Source organism: Homarus americanus, unplaced genomic scaffold (genome assembly GCF_018991925.1).
Source record: "Homarus americanus isolate GMGI-L3 unplaced genomic scaffold, GMGI_Hamer_2.0 scaffold38393, whole genome shotgun sequence".
NCBI classification, from domain to species: domain Eukaryota; kingdom Metazoa; phylum Arthropoda; class Malacostraca; order Decapoda; family Nephropidae; genus Homarus; species Homarus americanus.
In genome coordinates this window covers 1056558-1081553 of record NW_024719307.1, presented here as the reverse complement: position 1 = coordinate 1081553, position 24996 = coordinate 1056558, and the positions used below count along the sequence as shown (strand labels likewise).

At 36.1% G+C, this 24996-nt stretch overlaps 1 protein-coding gene across 5 annotated transcripts; it reads right to left on the bottom strand.

Moving 5' to 3' along the window:
- Positions 1–2371: 2371 nt before the first annotated feature.
- Positions 2372–23503, bottom strand: LOC121859993 (vacuole membrane protein 1-like). Of its 5 annotated transcripts, none has more exons than XM_042356995.1 (8): positions 23213–23503; positions 13127–13374; positions 12630–12720; positions 11491–11681; positions 7990–8096; positions 6569–6768; positions 3951–4235; positions 2372–2723 (listed from the first exon to the last, which is right to left on the bottom strand). In XM_042356995.1, the coding sequence occupies exons 2-8, from the start codon at positions 13333–13335 to the stop codon at positions 2574–2576; spliced, it is 1233 nt and encodes a 410-aa protein (XP_042212929.1). In that variant the 5' UTR covers positions 13336–13374; positions 23213–23503; the 3' UTR covers positions 2372–2573. The 5 variants fall into 5 exon arrangements, with proteins under 5 accessions (XP_042212929.1, XP_042212925.1, XP_042212930.1 ...); XM_042356991.1 differs by having other exon boundaries at positions 23242–23503; XM_042356996.1 differs by having other exon boundaries at positions 23319–23503.
- Positions 23504–24996: the final 1493 nt, after the last annotated feature.

Here is a 24996-nt window from a genome sequence, read left to right as displayed (position 1 = left end):
TGTCAATATGGCAAAGTAGATTGTAACATTCAGTCAGGAAGAGACACAAAGTGCAAAGTAACCTGGGACCAAAAAGCTACAAAAGAAGTCATTATAACATTGTATCAATATGAAGTACAGTGCAGTACCAATAAAAACAAATTAAAGGGGGGAAAAATACAAGGCATGCCTTAGTTCCAGTGATGCATAATTAATATATCTATATTTCAATGTAAAAATTTTGCAATAACCTTTGTTGACTGTACAGTATATTATATTTTGCCCATTACTTCCAGCAACATCCATGATATATACAATATAATGACAGGAAGGAACAGAACTGAAAATTATAATCTATATTAGTTTGTTGTGAACAATGTATAAAAATAACAAACCTGGAAACCATTGAAAGTGAGGGTTTACTGTATTTTATGAGGTGTGAGTCATGCAAAACTTATGAAAATATTTCAGTTACCAATGACTAGATCACATTCTGTTGAAATTCATAATTCATTTTCAAGAGGGTTGCTGCTACAGTGCTAAGAATACTCTCTTGTAAAAACTTTTATAGTATATTGTTCTACCACGAACAATTACAATACGATTCTAAATATCCTTTAGCTCGTGTTAATTCTTGTCTACCTTAATGAAAACCTCTACGGACACCTATTTCTTCATCACTTCATATTCGTTGAGCTTTAGTCTCGGTCCTTGATCACTAAAATATTTTCTATAAAAATGAGAAGACAAGGATCATTACCATCAACTAAATGACCATAAATGATATCTAGAAGCCTACACCATTAAGGCATATTTTCAAAAGCAAAAGCACTTTGTCATAATTACATATCTATCACATACTGTACTGTACATGATCCAATAATGTTTCTACAAGTCAGCACTCAGGAAATGACAACTCATTACATATTTCAAACAGGGTGATGATGAATATGATTATGATGATGATGATGATGACGACAACAAATATCTAAAACCATTTTGGTATCACTCAAAATTTTTTATAATTCTCTGTAAATAAATTGACACATGTTGTAATGACCAACACTGGAATCCCAAGAAGATGTGACATTAGAAAATTTATCTCGATGCAATAATTGATATGAATTCATATTAAGTGTGTCAGTGTGCTTGAGTAACTGCTCCAAAGTAAGGTAGAATGTGTTTGACTGACGCTACATGTGCTTAAGGTGAAATGTCAAAAGTTTCAGATCTCTTTGGCATGTAAAAAATGTACAAATACACGTCTCACTCATTTGCTTTACATGGCTATTTACAACTGAAGAGATTTAGGATCTCTGATGGTGTAAAACTAGTTAAGTGCCTCTTAGGGAACAAACATTGCTGTGTGTAACAGTCAATCCTAGAGCTTGTTTTATACAGTACTCACATGCACGGCTTACCTCACCCTGTGGTACATGGGGTCAATCAAGAGGAAGTCATTAAAATATTATTTATTATCCGGAGGCTGAATTTCACCGACACATAGAGGATTATTTCAAGTCTTCCTCCAGATATACCGTACTCCTTAGTATAAAGTATATCACAACATTTTTAGAATATTCCTGAACCCATATACACTACAATATACACTTTACTTCCATCACACTTCATAAAACAAATTCTAGTACAAACATTCAAGTACAGGAACCGACACTTTAAATGAAAGTTTCCCCAGACTAAATCTGAGTGTCCTCTTCATATCTGAACACCACTTCTATTGTCTCACTTAACTTATTTAGGTCTAGCACAATACAGTCACATTAACAGCACAATATCCAGCATTACGACAAACGCTTCTCCAATTACAGAAAAAAAAATCGGTTAATGTTTGGTGGAAAACAATGGAAAATCTGAGTAAATAAAAAATCCTAATATAAGGAATATAATGTCACCACACACTTGACATTGATCCTCCTTTAAAAACATAATTAAATGCTTACCATTATTGATGTTTAAGCCATTCCTTAATAAAAATTTATAACAAACTTTATCCAGCATACACTTATAAAACGACACAGTAATACACCTTTTCACATATCCGTTGAGACATTGTTACATAACTATTTGACAAATTTCATAACCGAATGACAGACAGAACACATAGAATGACAATCTAAAATAACTGTTGGTGGTATGTCATTCTCCAATTGTTACATTCTCAAACTATATGTAGACTGTCGGTTTATTGTTCACGTCTGTCAACTTCATAACTTATATCAATCACTTTCGTTAGCATGAACGAACAGTTATTTTAGATTGTCATTCGATATGTGTTCTGTCTGTCATTCGGTTATGAAATTTGTCAAATAGTTATGTAACAATGTCGCAACGGATATGTGAAAAGGTGTACTGTATTGTGTTAATCTTGCACTTCTGAAACTTACCTAAGCATTTAGTTATTTTAATTAAAACAAAAGAAATTACATATTAACTTAAAATACTGCGATGTTTTAAAAAGTTCCATCAACCTGTTCAGTCATATTCTTTCTAAAACTTCACCAACTTTTTCCACCAAACAACACACCACAGATCACCTCAACGTAGATCACTTGGATTACTGACCGCACAGTCCATTAGTCCTGGGCTAATTTTTTCTCACTTTCACTTTTATGTTTTCTCTTGTGGTAACTCTGAGCAAATGAGTTAATAATACTCACTATGAAATAAGTAATCATCAGGAGAATAAGTTTTTCAAAAATCCGGGCCAGAATATTCGCTCCATCCTGAAAGTAAAAGTAGGTTTTATTTTACCATACTCTAGGCAGACTTTCTACATAATGTGCTAAATGTTTAACACTCTCACATACACTCATACCTTGCTTAACCTGGAGACTCTTCCATGGCCACACCATGAGAGGAGGAGCACCCTGGTGTAGAAGGTATTAGATAATCACATAGAAAAATTAGTGTATATACCCAGTACTAGTGTACAAGTTGATGTGGCACATTAGTTGACCACCAATTCTTCAGCTCAATATTCATGTTTAGGCCAACACTTGACCTATAAGCCTACCCCCATAGTGCTGAGCATTAGTGTGAACTCTACATCTAACTATCTACAATACTTGATACCTTAACCAAGTCACCACTTTAGTGATTGTCACAATGTTCTTTTAACCCACGGTACAAATTAAATACACTTAAGCTATTATAATACTTTTCACACAGTAAAGCATTTATAATGTGTATCAGCACAACCAACAACTGAAAAAGTGCCTGGATGCAAGATACTGTATCAGGGTGTAACAAATGAGGTTTTAATTACTGGTTTTATTGTTATAATAATAAACACAGTGAGGGAGAGGGGGTGAGTATACAATAGGCTGTGCAGCCAGTAGGAGGAGGAGGGTAAGCAAATCTTGAGGAAGGCCTAGTTGAGGAGAGCCCTCCCTTGCTTTTGGGGTGTAGGACAGAGGGAAAGAGAGAGAGAGAGGTTGAGGGAATAACTAATAGTTCAGCACAACAAACACAAATAGTTAAGAGTTATAAGACATGGTCCAGAGTCTGGAACACTGGATCATGTATATGAATATGAGTATTCCTTTTCACATTATATGTTCTTTCACTCAATTTTGTATTATGATTAGTTCTTTACTCTCTCCAAAGGTCTATAAAGAGATGGAATCTTACTCGTACAAGCAATTGTACACACTGGCATCACCATAGTAATTTACTACTGTATTGAATGTTCTTTCAACTCTTATGATTCTAATTAGTATGTAAATCTATAAAATGTAAACTGTAAAAAAACTAAAACAGCCAATTCAAAAATTGATGACACCTACTGTTATTCACAAGGAATTTCAGCTGCAACTGAATGTTCAAATATTGTACAGTATTGGAGATTAATCAACCCCTGGATTTGGGGAAATTTTTTAGGCTTCAAAGGTCAACTTGTATGCCAGTATATAAGATAACTTAAGAACATAAGAAAAGAATGATCAACTTACCTGACTTTCTGGCCCTGTCCCAGGTCTTCTGTGGAATTTTTGCTTCTGCTTCTTCAAGAAAGTTTTAAATGGCTGTTCCAACTTATTTCCTATAATTGGTACAAACGCTAATAACCCCACTGCCCGGGCTAGCAGTGACTCATTAAAAGCTATTATGACAAACATTTTCTGAATGTGCATCTTGATGACGGCTTTCCCGATGAGAGTGGCACCAAAGAATGTCCAGAAAGGAACGAGAAAGTGCCCACAGGTTATCCCCGCAAGATCAAAAAGTGGGTTGGGAATCTGCAAGAGAGAGAACACATTTACCTTCCTTTACCCAACACTTGGAGATCCTATGACAAACGAATCCAGTAAAATCATACATCACACCATAATTTTTAAATGTTGTTTACATCAACTTAAAAATATTTACGACTATAAAATGTAAATTAATATTCATGCTGAAATAATAACCCAGCCATGGTCTCCCTGCCTTAAATGACTTAAACACTAACTTGTATATAAAAAAAAATAAAAATGTTACCATATAAAAGTAAAATTTATTCTTGTGTGACAACAGTAAAATATTTTCTTTTACTAGCCACATTCATACAAGAAAATCCTAACTCGCTTTAAAAACATTTCTTATAATCTTTATTGCACATTACAGTTTTCTGCAAGTTAACTAGGTTGTTCCTTATTGTGTCATAACTAATACTGTACTTTCATCTTTCAGTCACTCTCCCTCTTTAATACCTGCAATACTCTCACACATACAGTCAGTCTCTCTATATCTTCCTCAGTAGGATCAACAGGACATGACAATCAAACAGATATTACTCATCAATATTAAAGAACCATTTTTTATGAGAAGTGTTCATCTCAATCAATTCATTCCTCTAACTACACTACTTATGTATTTCCAGGTCGTTAAAAGAAGTGAAAGCAAGCAATGTAAACTGAATATCTGCAGAAGAAATCCAAAGTGATTCAAGTAACTATACCAATCTGGTACTAGAGTCAAGTCTGTTTACTATTTCTATCTAACTTCTCGGTCACCAAAGGGTAAATCACGTGAAAAAATTAACCCAGTTTTTGGAGATGTGATCAAATAAATCAATATAGAGCCTTTAATACACAGCTTAATTCTAATGGTACTGCTGTCTTAAACATTGGAAGGTTGGTGATGTCTGCTTGTCATGCAATACATAGTACGTATATACAATATTGGGAAGATACGAGCACGACCTACAGTGAACGCGTGTTTCAATCACCACACACACACTGTATATCTACTGTGATTCTTCTTTTCACCAGAATTTATATACAGCACAATACTCTTTAACGATATTCTAAAAGTAATACAAACATTCTCAATCTTGTTGTACACTTCATCATACATCAAGAATTCATTTAATCTTTAGTACTGCTTTGTAATCTTCCACAAAACCACTTCATCAAATATATACCTTCATAATCTTCCATAAATTTACTTTACCAAATACAGTAAACTTCCTCTAATTGCAGGGTGAAATATTCCAGAAGGTGGGGGGGAGGAGGGGGGGGGGGGATTTTGGAGTCAAGCTGCCTAAGAACACACAACTCACTGTAATGTTTAGCCTAAACTTAACACTCAGGTTTTTATACATCACATGAACTTTTTTGGCTCTCATATGTCTGACAGCAATGTGAGTCATCTCGGCTGTTATTCTCGGCTCCATACAACCCTCGTGCCCCATAATACTCTATCCAATGGCCAGTATCATATAGATTTTTAGTTTTTATAAATATATTTACTTAGATAAATTATACAGTATTAAAATGGTTTTTCTAATTTAATTAGAACTGATTTTATAGATGCCAGTAAACACACTTCGAAGGTTTTCATAAGAGAATTGGGTCACCACCATTGTGTGTTGAAATATTTTGTTTACGGATCTTTTACTGAAACAGCCTCAGTAAAATTTATTCAGGGTCATTAATGTCCAACATTCATCTTTCTTACAACATTATAACAGATGTGGTGGACTAAAGTCTTCACACTGTTTTGCCACTCTTAAATATTTTTGCTCGTGGCCGTGGTCTGATATAATAGGAGTGATGAGAGAATCATAAAAAGTAGAAGTGTTTTTCTTATGGTATACATTATTATTATTGCACTATAATATGACTTAATTAAAATAGAAGCTCATAGTATATGTTAATAATAAAGTACTGTACTTATTATCCATTTCTCATGAGGCGGGAAGTGATTGTACGACATTCACAATGTATGGCAACGAAGGAGGAGCGGAGGTTATGCTTTCACTGCTAATTTCATCGACAATGTATACTGAACACTATTCATATTTCTCAGACACTTCACTTAATAATGCTCCTCAGCAACCACCACAGTGACAGTCCCAGCTTACACAAACTTTCCCCCATACTAACCGGATTTTGGTTGTGTTTTTCTGGGTTGGAGATACATGTGTCCGGTGCTGGACCTAAGTCTGGTTAAGTACGGGTTAGTGGGAGTTCACCGTATTTACCTTCATAATCTTCCATAAATTCACTGCATCAAATATATACCTTCATTACCTACCAGAAATTCACTAAATCCAATTCTAAAACCAAACACTGCTTATTCCACTTACAGAAGCACATGCAAGGATACCGAAGAACCCTACTCTCTCAACTAATTTCTCCACCGACAGCTTCGCCCGGTCGATGAAAGACATATCTTCTGGCCGTTCTTTTAACCTCTGCAGTTCTTCAAATTCTGCCATTTCCTCGTCATCCGGGTCATGTCCCGAAAGTCTTGCTCCCCGGGCCATGAAATAAGGGGGCAGCTCACCTGATGATAAAATATCCAGTCATGTCAAAAAATTACATTGCTAGGTTTTACCTTTATGGACAAATTGGTATAACTGTACTACAAATTTAGGAGAAGCCTTTCATATTAAGACATCAGTTTATTCACTCAATGCTCACAACAAGAGAAATATGGTGCACCACATATCTCTCACAGTCAGAGTTAAGCTAAGATCATAAAATTTTTAAATTTCATGTGAACATAACCAAGACATTAATTATCAACCTTCTATCTACCAGGAACATCAATCATTCAGCACAGCTCTGCTCCCAAGGTTGCCAGATAAGGAGGGTCAATTAGCTAAAGTGTGGCCAATTATCCTTTTTGTGCTATGCATAATTTATGAGCTAACATTAGATTAAACAGCTGGTATGGTCAGCATTAATGAGACATTTTTATCTTAACATACAAATGGTACATGTGGAGAGATGCTAACACTAATGGGAGTATATATGTGTACAACCAGAATTAACATCATGTCTCTTTGTTGGCTCATGACGCGGTGGAAAAGTACACTATGCTGTGTAAGCCTTAATGAAACATTACTTTTATCACATAACATACAACTAGTGCAGGAGAAGTTATGTTAAATATTAATAATTTACTGTATACATCTGTACAACCAGTTACTGCTTTTGTTGTAGGCCTTGGCAGTACCAGCACTAAAGTATTCAGGTATGTTACCATCTTGTTGCTAGGCTGGTGGCATCATGGAAAAGTACCGCATGGTAATGTACTGTGCCAGCACTAATGGTTACCGAGTTAATATTCACCATAATTGCAATTCTTTCTAAAATATTGATAAATATTGGCTAGACTGTAATGAAACATCTCTAAATATGGAGTGGAGGTGACATGAATAAAAAGAAATACCAGGCTATTACTGGTAGCAAGTACAGTAGGTATACAAAAAAATATGATCAAAATATATCAACTGGTACCCTAGTAGGCCCACACAAAGGGAAACTTCCTGTTCCAACCTGCTGACTGCTTGGGCCACACGGGTAGATTTCGTACAAACCTTGAACAATTTGCACGATTAGCCCCCCTAATTTTTTTTTTTAAATATATTTTGCCCACGTTTAAAATGTATAAATTAAATGGTACTGTACCTTGAATTAATGAGGTTTGAGCATATACAGATTTTATGCTAGATGTTAGAACTATGAGAGCCTGAATATAAAACAAAACATTAATAAATACCTAATGCGGTTCCAGCACCCCACATAAAGGCCTCGAGACGAACTTTAGACATAATATTGAAGATGGACATCTCTTTTTCGACGACTTCTTCCTCTGGACACATTATGCTGAAAGAAGAAAATACCTCCGTGAGAAACAGAACCAAGAAAACAGTAGATAACCTGTCAAGAATATTTACATCCTCCATGATATATCTGACCCGAGACTCTATATAGCGACGAGTGACTCCTGTATTATATATTCTACCAAGTGTATAGAGTTACAGCACCAGGAACCTCTAGGTAACTGGGTGAATGGTGTTTGGGATTGATTTTGTTAGCTGTGCCTTCTCAATGCAACTAGTCCTTAAACCATTCAGGCCTAAGTTTAGTCTACTTTTGCATCTCACCGAACTAATGCTTTTTGAGAAGAAAAAATCCTGTATTAGAGGCATCTGTCTAAATCAGGGGTGGCCAAACTATAACCCAAGGGCCACATCCGGTCTGCTAAGCAATTTCATCTGTCTCATTAGTGTGCTTGGCATTATTATGTAAATGCGGGCCTTAAGTAAATGAAATTTAAAGTGATGTACAATGAAAGACAAAAGTTGTCTCGTGAAATTTGGTGAAAACAAATGCCGAAGGGCTAATCTTTTGGTGCGCTCTGCTTTGTGGTAGGGAGCTCTCATAATGTTTCACGAGTTATATTTAATCTTTGGACAAAACTGTGACATGACTCTTGTCTTTGAGTGTACATTTACGTAATACACGAAAAAAAAAAAGAATAATACAAACCAGTTTTTACTTCTACTTTTTCTTCAATTTTATAAACAAACTGGTATTAATAGCAAAATAACCTGAAGTTTGTATCAATTACATTGCTCCTAGAAGTACATAGTGTATCAGTTATATTATTATACCATTGATATTTATTTCAAGATACTATGGTAGTCTCATAGTATGAAGAAGAGAAATGTTGAATTGTTAATAATGACAGCAGAATGTTTACTAATGTTTGGACCGATAAATACTTTTTGAGAGTTTCAAAGCCAGGCCGGTATGCTTGATATGTTCAGAATCTGTTCCAGTGATGAAAGAATACAATATTCACCATCACTATACTGTACATCAAAACATGCAGAAAATTATGGTGAAATTAAAGGACAGCTACGAAAAGACAAAAGTGGCTTTGTTGATGAAGAGGTACAGTGGACAAAAGTAATTATTCACCAAAGTTAATGCTAATGCTGAAAATAGTACAGAAGTAAGTTATGATATCAGCGAACTAATATCTAAACGACTCAAGACATATGCAGACGGGGAGTTTGTAAAAGAGTGTCTTGTAACCGCAGCAGAAATTTTGTCCTGAAAAGGAACGGCTATTTTCTAATATTTTAGCTAGCATGAAAGGTACCACTATAGGTAAAGATATGTTCAATGAAGTGAGGGTATTATTTTTAAAACAATTTAAAGTTAGAGAAACTCACTGGTATAACAAAAGATGAAGCTCCAGCCATGGCTGGGTTGAATTAAGGTGCCGCTGCGAGACTTGTAGCTCAGCGGGAGAAAGAAGGATGGAACTCTAAGATTGTTGTTTTGCACTGCATTATTCACCGAGAAAACTTGTGCACCAAACGAATCAAAATGAATCATGTAATGCCACTTGTTATTTCTAATGTCAACTATATGAAAGCACATACTCTTCATCACAGGCAGCTTAAGAAATTTTTAAGTGATCTTGGTTCAGAATACCACGATGTTACTTATCACTGTGAAGAGCGATGGCTAAGCAGAGGAAAAGTACCAAGATTTTATGACATTCTAGGAGGTAAAAATATTCAAGAAAGGGAAGGGAAGCCAGTACAAGGATTATCCAGCAATAACTGGTGTTTAGACCTGGCCCTTTTTGTAGATTTGACTTATCTCAATGAACTGACACTAAGCTTCAAAGAAAAGATCAGCTTGTTAGCAATCTTGATCACATCAAAGGATTAAAAAATAAGCTATGTTTATGGGAAAATCTTATCAAAACACAATGCAGTACACTTTACAGCACTTGATGCATGTGCCACCACCAAATATAATGTGACTATATCTGCATATGAAGTACTGTACAAGGTTTAAAAGAAAAATTTGAATCAAGGTTTGCCAATCTACATACTCTCGAAATGGAATTGCAAGTAATGCATCTCCATTTGTTGTCAATGTTGACACAGCTCAGGAAGAGTTACAAATGGAACTGATACATCTGCAGAACAACAGTGAACTTCAAAAAAAATTTGAGACGTTAATTTACTTGAATTTTACAAGTTGTATACAGTATGTAAACAAACCCAAAGCTAATATCACATGCACTGAGGATAATCTCTCTCTTCCCTTGTACAGTACTGTACCGTATTTACATTTTTGAGCAATTATTAAAAATTGAACATTGTTGACATATAGGGTGAAGTGTTCTTACTGATGTTTACTGAACAAACACACTGTGTATAGCTGTTCAACAACGAAAACAGATTTTGAAAAAGTTCTCAAGACACTAATCGAATAAGGTTCATTCAGCCGCAACTGTAGTAGGAAGTCACACTATGGCCCGCCAGAGTCAAAATATTTCAAAATGGCCGACTTGAATAAAAATTTGGCCACCCATGGTCGAAATCATAATTTTCTGGAAAGCTTTCACTCCCAATACCAATCATGGAAATTATTTAGTAAAAATCAAAATATAATTATTTAATTGTAAATAAACTTTGTAGCAACTTTTCCCACGGAGTCCTTTTAAAAGCACCTTCGGACATTCAGATGATGGGCTTCTGTGCGATTCAATGTGGAATAGACCTGTTGTGTGGGGTAAGTCATAGATTTCTCGCAATGATTCACGGGCATAAAAATATAAATACGTAGTGGTGTTGGTTTATTACTATTATAAATTAATTAGTCTGATGAGCGTACTGAGCCATCAGATGTTTTCACCGGGTAGAGACGAGTTAACCATTTCTCATCGATTACTTTAATTCTGATAAATTAGTTTATATAAATTAACTAAAAACATTTATTACAACTATTTTTTTTTTGGTGTAACAGAATTTGTCAAAGTAAAGCATAAACTTATTAATTTGAGTGACAATGTGTCAGTGGCATAAATTTTGGCGGTCTTTTTGGCAGATAGAGCTGTTGCTCCACGAGTTAGCCAGAGCTGCTTAACCCACCACCACGACAACACATACAACGAGACACAACAGTGTGTTTATCCTTTTACGTTTACTGTGTTGATTCAATGTAACTATTATCAACAATGGATGAAGTCTTCTGAGTAAACTTCATTAAAGATTCATAGTTCCAGGATTTTTGGAAAGGTGGGGAGGGGGGTGGGGGGGTGGGGAAGGTTTGTTCAGGTGGTTGACATAACAGGTATGTCCTGAGTTGTTGTCACTGGTCCATATTGTACAGTAGTTACAGGAAACAAAAACATTCAAAGGTTTTAAGTATTTACAAACATTACAGGTATTCAGCTTAAAATACTTACTCATCAGGATATGGCGGAGATGGAAATTCTACCGAGTTACAGGAATACGCAGCCAATGTCACCGAGGCTATATGGGGTCCTAGATAGAGTAGAAATGTGTGTAGGCCCGTCCCCAAGCCCACTGATGACAATATCCCTAGCCATATCCACCACGCACACCACCAGAACTCTTTTGCCACACTCTGCAGAAGCTGTAAAGAACAAGACACCAAATTCCCAGTCAGAAATCTCAAAGAAATTAACATATGGTACTGTAATTTGTTCTAATAACCTTTTTTTTATTAATACTGTATATCACCAAGCAATAATGATCAAATTATATCAAAAAATTCTTCAAAACACAGGAATTTCAACTTAAGTTTTTATATTACATGACTAATGAGAGAAAACATGTTGCAACTCTTCCACCAAGTCTGTCCAGTACTGTATATCCAAATAATTATAGTCCAACAGAATCAGAAATGTGATAGGAGGAGAGCTGAAGACGGTACAGACAAGAGTAAGGTATCCATGTGGAGGAATGAGCAGTCATGTAGGGAATGAATTAGAGGTGAAAACTTGGGTAGAGGTTCTTTTGCATCAGAGTCATCCCAACTACAAAATGTGCACTTGGTATAACATAAGGGAGGTCTTACATGTACTGCTGGTTTAATTAATGAATAAAATAAGCCAAGGACAGCTCTGTAAAACAATATACTGTATAGCATTAATACACATATAGCCATTATTTGTTTATGGCAAAAGGTTAAACTTAGGTAAAACTTATGTTCATAGAGAAAGGAGATAGGATGAACGTCTTTATGGAGGAAAATAATTCCTCTAAAAGATAATGATTTTCTAATAAAAGACGAGTGATATTAAAAAAAATGTCTGATTGCACAACTCCACTCTACAAGGGGTGTAACACAAAGGGTAACCTAGTAGGACAGGTAACTGAAGGATAATCTTAGTCTATTAAGTAAAGGTAATGGTCAGTGCTAAAGCGAGAAGGAAGTGCAAAGTTCCGGGAAAGACACACCAACAGTAAAAGAACACATGGGTTCTGACAGTAACATGTAAGTACTCCTTCTGCAGCAGTTATAACAATGTCCTACCAACACTGCCTTGTCCTACTTACAGTCAACAACAAAGGTACTCACAGGCTGGTGAGGGCCAGGTGTCTTGTGAGCAGCATAGTAACCTCCTATAAGCATAGCTATTAATAACACAATCTTCTTATTGTTCCACAGTCTGAAAAGTAAATTTTTTTGTGTATTTAAGCTCCTTTCAAGCTTAATACTTTACTGGTACAGCTAGTATCAAGACTGTGAAAATGACTGTGTAACAAAAGTTTTAATACAAACACACACAGCTAACAACTGATTGGGCTGTCTGTTTACTGGAACTACTATTTAGTTTGTAAGTCTATTTTGAGATTCACTATTATGCTGAATGATGCTCAATCATCACAAGCATTTGGCTACTTTATTAGACAGAAAATGCAATGTACTTTGACAGAACTGCAGAAGTAAATTTTTACAAACTAGCAAATAAATGATAATACTGTATTAACATATACTGTACTGTATTAGTAAAGATGAAGAAGTACAAACAGTATACAGGAAATGTAATATAAGATAAAAACGCCCCCACTCACTTAATCATGTATTCGACAGATAGAACTCCACATTCTCTGAGGAAATAATGAACAGTCAGTATAGGATGTCTCCATAATACTATCTTTTCTCTCTCTTCTTTTTCTGCCAACTTCTCTTCTAGAGTCTGAGCAGAACTTATCATGCTCGATCCATTCGCCTGTTTGCTGCCCTTTCTCTGAAAGCGTTTTTGTGCTGAAGTCTCTCCCATGGTTATAACGTGATTCTGCTCAGGCAAATCTGCTCGTGCCTATGGAGAAGAAATAGTGGTAAATCAATAGTATGAGTTACTGTAGTATAAAAGTATTTCACGTGTAGAACACAAACTATCTATGTAATTATTTGAATATAAGAATGTTCAAGAGGACAAAAATCTATAATTTTATAACTAAAAGTAGTACTGCAATGTTTATTTTTCTACTTGCAACCTCATTTACTTTATAATAAAGAAGGTGAAATTTTTCCAAACAAAAGATGTAAACAGTGCAGCAGCTATTAAGTTACTATCAAAACATGTACTATAAAGTATTTTGAACAGAACTACAAATTGAAAGATATTCCAGGACAACAAAGTGATCAAAATAACATGCATAGTACACACTGAACAACACATTTACTAAACAATGGCAATTCAAGCAGAGAAAGTGTAACATAACCAAAAGCAGCTTAGTCAACCTACAGTACCATCTGCTGTACAGTACTATGTGACCTTTGACAAGATTTAGAGATCCATGCTAACACTGGCTATATTCATTACATCAGGCATTAGACATGTTAATACTGTATCTTGCTTAATAAAAAAAAAGAAAAAAAAAAGAAAGCTAATTCACCAACAGTATCTATGAACTCTATTCCATTCTAAACTAAATAGGGTGCAAGATGGACCACTGTACTGTGTCTACAGCTTTGTTGGTAAAACTTGCATGCTCTCCACTGCAAAACCTCAACTAGAGTAAGAGAAAAATCATAAAAAATACAAAAATCAATCCAACAACTTGAAAGATCTTATGTGATAATCTGAGGAAATATATACTACAAAGGGCTAAGTGAAAATTCTTGTCCCCAGGCTTGTGTAGCGAGATATAATAATGAAAGATTAGTTCTGAAATCCTATTTTCATGCCAGGCAGCTTTCATTAATGTGCAAGCCATATTAAGAGTCTGGGACAGTAGACCAGACCCCTAATAGCAGCTGAGGGGGTGAGCTTTAGATTCTCCATCCCTGCTTATTATAGACATCTCCCCAAGAAGGTAGGAGGGGAAGCAGAGGAGAACAGGATGACTAAAAAAACATCCATGTCCACCTAGCCAGTACACACATCCCACCAGGTAAGGGCTGCTATCGTGACTTCTGAGCCAATCCACCAAACAAGATCTAATTTTCTAACTGATTAAGCACAAACCCAAAGGAGGGGGGGGGGGTGTGTCTGAGCTGCCAGGTTAAAGAGTAAGGTTTCAAGATTACTCCTCCGTTTCTAGCTTAATGACCTCCACCAGGTAGAAGGTGGAAGGCAACACAATCAATATTCCAGGGATGAGGCAGATATGTATTCCAGACAAGGATGAACCCCCTCAACTGCATAACTATAGAGTACTGAAACCCCTAATTCTCCTACTGTGTATTGTACATTTCTTCAGTTTTACTCTGGAACCTCAGGAAAAGTATGGGTCATCAGTACAGTATTTAGAACTACAAGGCAAATGAACTTCAAAGACCCACACAGAACAGGTGCAGATTAGTGCCCAAGTTATGTAACTTATGTAAAGGGTGTCCCATAGGTCATGCACAATAGGAAAATGTGCTAGTTTTTCTTCGTTTTCTTTTAACAGCAAAAGTGGCAGAGAAATTAACCTTTGATGAAAGAGTCAGTTTAATATTCTTGTGCAGAAAACAAACAACAACCAATTAGTGGCAAAAAACTTTGATCAACAACACCCAGCCAGTATCTGCAAGGGCTGACCTGTTCCCGTAATTATTTACTAAAAGATATCCTTTCCCTCACCTCCCTCAAAAGAGAGGTTGTCCGCCCGGATGGAGGGGACGGGGAAGAACAGTACAAGTTTACTGAGATACGTCATCCAACTAAGCAGCAACCACCACACTGACCACCATGGCTCCACCCTCCATGAATCCCCCAAAATCCATCAAACTCCCTTCAGCTTATTTCCACCGATGATGGCCACACCATTTAAGGGTTAAGCTCATCTTTATTCATCAGGTTTCAATACTGTACAATCTAAACAACACCTGGTACAGTACAGTAATAAATTCAACAGGAAATTAGACCATCTGAAAATAATGTATACCCCTGGTAATATAATGGGTCAAAACTTCAACCCAAGTTGAGCAAAATTTTGCTGAATTTTGGGGGAAAAGTTGATGTTACTGTATACTGCGCTGTACTCATATACCAAGTGCTGTACAGTATACCTCTGTCACTGGGCTGTAGATTGGTAAAAATTATTGTGAGCATTACATTTCAAGGGTTATAAAACACTGGGACCTACTTTTAGCCACCAGCAATTCTTCAAGTGTCCATATGGTAAGCCAATCTTTTTTTCTTCATTTTTTAAGAAATTTGACTCATGATCAAAGCCATATCATAATCAACAACATTTTGCTTTTCATACTTTTCATTGTCAGATACAATTGAGATTCGTATTAACCGTATACTGTATATCTTTTAAACCTCTTAAAAATATGTGATCATTTAATGAATACTGTATGTCATCTTACAAGCTCTCTCACCTTTGAAACTAAACAGAGGTGAGTCTCAACTAATGTACTGTACTACAACACAGCCGTCTTAACTTGTTTAAACTGTTCAATCAAATTCTAACTAGCAATCTCACACTGTCGTCAATTATCATCACTTAATATTGCACAAATTAGCTAGGTAGTAAAGCCATGCAGAGGAAGGACAGTTATGTTATCCCTACAACTCTATTTATACTTACAGAATATAGGCCAGTAGCTTGAGGACGTAAAATGCGCTCAATGTAATCGAGGTCTATTGTTACAGACATTTTTGCTGTATTCTACCGTACTGAACTGAATTTACACCACACTGTACACAGAGCACAATTATTGCATGCCTGTATATACTATATCTCTCATTATCTTATACCTTTAAATATTTCAATCACTCATTTAATATCAGGATACAGAGGTGTAAAAAACAGTGATTAAAATTCTGATTCAATGAGCAATTTACTGCCAGAATGCACACATTATACAGCAAATTAAATCTGGGTCCAGAGGTAGAGTCCAACTGCAAGACCAGACTTCCAATCTTGAGCCTGAATACTATATATAACGACTACATAATAACGGCGAAAAGGCCATTCTATCACACAGGTGAGCTGACTGTCACTCTCAGAGATAATCAACCTGAACACTGACCCACACATTATCTGCTGTGTGTAAACACCTTAGATAACATGGAGGAGCTATACGATAATGGAATCCACAATAATCTTTCTTATTCTTGTACATTTTATTACTCCACAAAGGTATAACTTGGTCTTCTTGTGTAGGAAATCACCATAATTATTAGTATACCCTACAATAATAAAGACAATATATACTCACTTTTACATGCATGAAATTGATAAATTATAACACTCAGGTGAGGAAGTTTATGACCTACTGTTCTGTATTTGTTAATCTGGCCAATGACTATTAGGGTCACATTAGGCCTATCAAACCCTACCATCTGTCACAATGGACACTAAACCCTGGACCGGCACTAACACGGAACAACTTGTCCTGTACACTGTACTAGTACAAGTCTTGTAAAGTGTCATCAAGTGGACCCACAGACTTACTATTAGCTCTGGCTTCACGCACAAAGTTCTTTTTCAAACCCCACGGTGAAAAGCTGTGTAGTGATCCAAGCTCGCTTATTAGCCTTATAAATCACATGAAACACCCGGATTCCTTGAAATGCCTGAGGATTCTGACCTTTTTCCCAATAGCAAGCAAATTGCACTTGTGGGTGCCAGCTGCACTGTTTCCACCCAAGAAACTTTAGTCATTCCCTGGAAGCCTTGAACCCTGCAGGTGCAAACTCATCTAGTGTAACAGGTTTCCATGATACGTAACTCCAGTATAAGGAGGTTACATCTGCATTGTAAACCTGCTCAGGTGTCAGTCCTTCAGCCGATATCAACTTTGCAAATTCATCTAAATACGCCTCGGCAACTTAGTCATCCGCAGAACCCTTTCCCCCCACATTCTTTCAACTTGTGAATGCCATGCCACCGTTTAAATTTGTTGAACCTCCCAAATGAAGATTCACATGGAATTGTCAGTTTTAATTCCCCGTAAAAAACTTTAGCTTGGACCATGATAATGGAACGGTCAAGAGGATACTTTTTACTCCGAAACTGCCTAAGCTATTCCAGCAACTTTGTCCACATCAACATTGCTAGATTAGTGTCCAGTTTTTCAAATGTCTATTAATTCAGGCACATCACCGTCGGTAGAATTTAAGCATCTGTTCTTTCTATTTCTTAAAATCATAAATAGTAGATGTATCAGACTTATTGAAACCACAGGAGACTCCAGAATATTGACTTAGCTACTTGTTCCAGAGCCTCAGCATAGCAATTGAGAGAGAAGCAACACTTGCTACATACTGGTATTTTGTCTTTCACCTCAGGGACTCAAGGGAGTCTTCACACTGTGATATGTAAGAATACAAAGAAATATATATATAAACTATATAATTAAAAAGGAAGAGGGTAGGAGATGACTATATCTACTCGGAGTTTGGGGAAAATTATCCAAATTTTCTGTGAACAGTCCTTATTATTGGCAGCTCCATATTTGACTGTGTGTGACCTTACACAATTGGTTGCCAACAAAACCCTTTCTTTTAATTTACAGGTGTCAACATGACAAACTTTACTTATAAATAGCAGATGGCAATTTATGGTGTTCATTCCCACCTTGTTCACAACAATGTCAACAGACCAAAACACAAAGAATGTATACAAATTAAATTTCAAACTGAAGACACTAGATTACACAAGGTCTCACTCCCAGCCACCAGATAAACAAGCAACAAACATAAAATGAGATTACCTCCACTCTACCCATAAATTTCATGTTTCTTTGATAATTTTATCAGTTTCATCCCAAGGTCCCAGACCAACATTAAGGTTAACTTATACTGTACAGTGCAAGGGCCAATGTCAAATTCCAGAATCACACGACCAAGTCATCTTTATCCCAACTCTAACAGTGTGCAGTAGTCAGATCAACTTTGACTCATTAATTCTATAAATGTGCATGGTTTCATCTCAATCCTATAGGACTACATACTGTACCTGTATTAAATCATCTACCCAAGAAAATCTAAGTAAAGGCAATAATGAAAATCATACGTTAATTTTATACAGTAACAATGTATAAACTGTTGAATATACAATTTTTCTACCCATTCAATGTATACACTAATTTTGAGGTTGGCAACATAGCCTGGAGAAGAGCCAACAGGGACATTTAGGAAGCCTGGCAACCCCATGTCTGTCTCTCTGCCAGCTACCTTAAGAGATCTTCAACTTAAACAGTAAAATACCTTCTTCTTGCAAATGATACCTGTACTTCACTTGCAGGCTCTTTGTAATGTTTCTTGCTAAAATGTTATTTACCATATTCAAACCACACATTTTACAACAAAAATAATTATATAAACTCTTTACTGCACACATACACAAAAAACACATTACTAGATCATGATTACCTAAATAGCAACCAATTCTGGAGACATTTACTTTTTCAACCACAGCCTACCTAGCTACTGGACACCATGAGTGGAGACGGAGGCTTAGCCACAGGTTTTGTATGGCTTTTAAAAAGAAAAAAAAATCCTGTACTTGACCTTATAAACATTTTTAATCCACAGGAAACCAATAGCATTAAAATATCCTCTAAAACCACACACCAGAATTGAGTGCTAAAGAAGTGCCATACCATTACATTCAACCATAACAACTCACAGAAATTTAGTACTGAACTTGTGCATGCAGCCATCACTACCATAGCTGTTCCCATAGATGAAATTTCATACAAACTGGAGAGACTGTCAACTAGAGACCTCTGAGTGAGTTGGCACGAATTAACCCTTCAATATGTTAAATTAGGCAAGTAGTAGAGAATTTATTTTTTAGCACAGTCATTAATAGTGGGTGCTTCCTAACATGGGATGACCTCCCACCTTGACCTCTATCTACACTGACCATAATTGAACTTGACCTGATAATGTAATACAGTACAATGGTATTATATTAAAATTCTAAAAGTTTTACATGGAAACCATAAATAAACAACACTACTGTATCATCACACCATAATACTGTACATCCACATCTTATAAGCATATATAGCATCCTTTATACAGTACCAGGTGATATACAGGTGACATACAAAAGAAAAAAATTATCCCTTAACTGAAAATCCAGTGTTAAATCTCCATAAAGCTCGTGTCCACCTTACCTAACTTAGCTTACAGGTATAAGCTTAAGATCCCAGATTAGCAGTAGGCAAACTTATGGTACTGCCTGATGGCCTACATTAGTGCTTCTCTGGGCCAGGTTAGAGCCTATACTGTACTGCATATGCTAAATATGTTTAATTTCAGTAATAATGTCGATTATGATCAGTCGCACAATGTGGGATTAAGTTAACTACACATACTGAAGGAGTCTACATTAAATTATCTGTATTGAAACAATAAACCCAATTAATCCTAAGTCAGTTATAAGTACTGTTTAACTAGGCCCAGACAACAGGCCAGATAAAATATTGTGCAATACTGTGTGTAGTCTGTCCAACTGTTTGATTCATATGCAGTATTGTGATCTTAAATATAATTTTTTCTTTACTTCCCACTGTATTGTATTAGAGTCAATGCATTATAAAAAGTACCATACATATGATGAAGATCCCGTCAAAAATTAATTCAACATTCAACTGGAGAACTTAAATAAGCCTTTACCATGACAGCTGGTAAACATTAAGAATGACTCCATAGCTTTAATATCAATTTGTTTTCTTATGGATTTTCATTAAAACATTTGAGTTAATGTATGACTGTAAATACAGGTGTCTGAAAACCCATACACATTTCGCGAACACATTCCTGATACCCAGAACATATTTTTTTACGGGTATTAGCCCACTCGGGCACAGATCACTGACCCACATCGGGCCTGGGGGGCGAAAATGAAATAATAATAATAATAATAATAATAATAATAATAATAATAATAATAATAATAATAATAATAATAAATAAAATTTATAATAAATACATTAATACACAATTGAAAAATAAAAAATAAAATAATAATAACAACACTGTAATAATAATATTAAAGAACCATAAAGAAATACAAAAATGAAAAAAAAGACCAATAGAGAAATTATATACTGTACTGAATGTATGTTGCATTGTCAATAGTGCGAGAAACAATCGAGACCCTGCAATTGTGTGTAAATGAGGCAGAAAGTGAGATCAGCAACCTGGGATTTGGTCACAATTTTTGTGATGCTATATGGCAGCAGGGTCTACCATTAGACAATACATTATGCTTCCAATTATTTCCTAGGCGGTAGTACCTCCCTGTTTGGAAGCTGCCGACTACCCAAAAATTGTGAGATTTTGGGCAACATTTATATTGCTAGTTTGGTGATTTTGTCCAAGATGGCATTTCATACTTGAAGAGTGTTCCCTCACACCAGCAACTGCTTGCCAGTGACCACCTACCACTGATAATTTATCGTAATTCAGACAAACAAACAAACCAAACCTGACCTAAGGTACCTGACATAACATACCTATCCTATCCTACGATAGGTTAGGTAGACTGCTTAGGATGTTATGTTATTAACAGTTCATATGGATCATTTGCTAGAAAAGTTACTTAGCATTAAGATCCCTAATATATCAACAGTAACCCTACACATGGCAGCAATGATGTCTGCACCAAATTTTCTCTTAAGAGTAACTACAGGAAAACAGTAATGGCATGAGATGCAATTACTCCAAACTTTTATTTCATTTGAAAGTTAAGAAACCAAGTTATCTTCAACAGAATTTTGGTAATTATTCGGATTATGACCATCCGCTATGTTTCATTGAAAATGGCTTTATAAATATCCAGTTTTCACTGATTTTATTAGGGGACAATATATGATGTTGGGAAACAATATAACAATGGCTGACATGATGTGCTAACCTAACCTAACCTGTATGTTAATGCACCTATATCTAGAAAACTAAGCATTTACACAAGAAAATGAATAGAACAAAGTAATTGGCGTACAAAACTGTCTAAAAACACCCCCATAATTACCGAACCACTGACGGCCACGCCTCGTATAGTATTAGCTCTCACGGTACAGTACATCATTTACATCTACTGTATCACAGCTGATTAAGCGACTGTAAGATGCTATCTTAACTCACCTATATCTGGAAAACTAAGCATTTGACCAAGGAAATAAATACTGTAGAAGTGAAAGTATTTAGCATACAAAACTGTCTAAAAACACCCCCATAATTAATGAACTACTAACAGTCACCAGTCGTGGTATTATTGCATTAGTGGGCCCAACTCAATTTCTTAATTAAAACATGTTTCACATAGTGCAGACTATTCCAAGACACTTTTCTTCTATGGGATTTCCGTTGGAAACAAACGGTTAGTTACCAAAATAATGCACAATGTAGGTTGGAATGGGGCTCATGCAAATTTACCCGTCGTATATTAGCTAGAAGTTTTCTTTAAGTGTCAACTATTACTAGCAGCCCTTATGCTGTGACCTCCATACCTTTAGTGACTTAAAAAATAAAAATTAAACTATGCTGGATTTTAGCAGGAAAGAACCTGTGAATATCACTATACTGCACTTGTCCATTTTACAATACTCAATGGTTCTTTACTGTTAACATTACACATAATACAGTGATAAATGATGAAGCACATTAGTAAACATCTCAATGAAACAAATATAAATCATTTAATATACAGGTAGTCATGGGTCCGATTAATTACCCAAATGTACCCAAATGTAGCCGCAATGAAGTCAAATAATGGTCCTACATGAATAAATCGGACTGCCAATCACTTCTCGACTGGTATTTGGTGTCACGAAGTCACAAAAAATTGGTAAACTTAATTTAATCTGAGTTAATAGATCAAATCACTTCTCGACTGCACGAAGTGGTAAACCTAACCTAAACCTAACCTAATCTAACCTAACACAACTCAGATTAAATTAAGTTTACCAATTTTTTGTGACTTTATGACACTAAATAATAATCGAGAAGTGATTCACAGCCCGATTTACGCTTGTACGACCATCATTTGACTTCATTGCGGCTACATTTGGGTACTTACTCGCTCCCTCGGTACATGCACGCGATCTATTAACTCAGATTAAAGTAAGTTTTCCAATTTTTTGTGACTTTGTGACACCAAATACTAGTCGAGAGGTGATTAGCAGTCCGATTTATTAATGTAGGACCATTATTTTACTTCATTGCGGCTACATTTTACTACATTTGGGTAATTAGTCGGACCGGGTAGTCATTGATCAGACAACTTTTCTTATACGGTATAACAAAAATTGACGAGTCGAGTAGTTACAGAATATGCGAAGTGTTCCTGTAGTGGGTGATGTTACAGTAGTTGCTGTACACTAACATATTACCTTTCACTTAGGATATCATTAGAAAACCTCAGGTGAAAAATTTCTTCGAAAAATAAATTTCTTGGCAAGAAACACAGTTGACACAAACGTCTCAAACAAAGCCCACACGATGTATAAGCAACCAAATATAACTTACACGTTAAATAAGCAAGAGGGCGTGTAATAAACCTTGAAACCAGAAGCTCCTACACCAACAGGAGCCACATCCTAACATAAACAAGTCAAAGGTGAAGAATAACACCTAACTGCTTGCTTTAAAGCCAGGGATGGTGTCCAAATGTTCCGAAGAAAAGGAGATATCTGTGCAAGTTAGCCGAGGTACATTTAATACAATGGTGCATGCATAGGACAATTAGTGTACCTACTACCAATCAAGCGTGAAACCAATGCCTACCCCCACCACCGTGTCTGGCTTAGCGGGAGCGGAGGCCTTCCCCTGGCCAGTCTTACTACGGCCTTTACGATTCTTGCCTTTCCCCATGTTTCATCTGCGAGCCCTTCAACTTCTCACCTCCTCCACGCCTATACTTCCAATACACCACTTTACGTACTTAAAATGGAGTTCCAGAGTCCATTCACAGCGGATACGTGTATAGGCATGGATAGTCTTCGCCGCATCAGCTGTCGAGGTGTACAAATGTGACGTCACTGGTGGCGTGAGCTCAGCCCAGTGCAGCTGTTAGCGTAAGTTTAGCGATGATTGCTACATTATGAACTACTAAATACTGTAGACTCGGTGTATAGTCTAGACTTTTTTGTTATTCTACTATTTTCTAATTTTTAGGGAAAAGAAAGGTAATGCCTTATTAGATCCTCATATTGTTTCATGATGAGTCTATCCACCATGGGGTCCAGTCTAAGTATCCTAATGTGTACACAACTATAATCTTATCCTTACATTTTAGAACAACCAATTCTAAGTTATTATATAGTAATCCAACTTTCAATAAAAAAGTACCATAAATATCTGCCTCGAAAAATTAAATAAGACAGTCATTTTACATGTACCAGCTACAACTATCTGTGCAGGTTGGAGTCGATATCCTCCGAAATTTTACGTGTAACTAGTGACAGCCCTCATATACCAAAATTTATAGTCCATGGTCTCATATTGTTTCCCACAAAGTATGCACAGATAGTTGTTTTAGCTACTGTAAGTCCACAAAGGGCAATAACGTTGGTTAATTTCTGTTACTGTATATAGGGGCTTTATCCTGATCAAGAGATTTTCTGAATAGGAGGCTAGATAGATTCATGGATGATAGAGTGGTAGTAACTCTCGACAGGAGCTGCCATGCACAGGCCAACCGGCCTATTGCAGACTCCTTATTTTCTTATGTTCTAAAGAAGCCTATACATGCATTCTTGGACAGAACCATTATTTGAGTAGAGGTTTATCTGATTAATAATGCAAAGAATCATCTTTCTGTAATAACCAATAATATATTCTTTTCTGTGAAGTCTCTTTAAAATTTTTGACATGTGCAGTAGTAGCTATATCAGGGCTGGTCGACTTGAAACCACATGACTCCAGTCATGTCTCACTTTTGTGTGTGTGTGTTGGTAATTTGTGCACTATGAATAAATATACAGTTAATTAAAAATTTCTCAATGTTCTTATTTCCTCAATATAACCAGTGCCGGATTTAGACCTGTGGGGTGGTGAGTGAAGCGAGCCTAAACATTTTGAAATTTGAACATTTCTTTGGAGAATTTTGAAGCCATACGCAGTTATATATAAACTTACTTCAAGCAACTTGCAAGTTGCTTGAGAAAGTTTATTAAATGAGTCATATCCATCTATGTTGAACTCACATTCTTCAGGGTCGAGTCTCCTGTTCTTGTAGTACAACAATTCTACCACACCTTCCATATCGGGTTGATGTACTTTGAGTAGGGTTTCAAACTACGCTCTTTCATCAAGGAATGTGTCTATATTAGTGTACATGACTTTCCCCCATTCTCAGCAGCTGCCTTTTTTACTAAATACTGTACAAAGTATTTTGTGTCCATAGAAACTTCAGAATTTGGAATTATTATTTTCTTTTTCAACTTTGCAGGTGTTCAGCGAGACATGGATAACAATATAGAAAAAGACAACAGTGGCAAAGTAAGTCCTCATGTTTCTGAAAATTTGTAACTACTTACA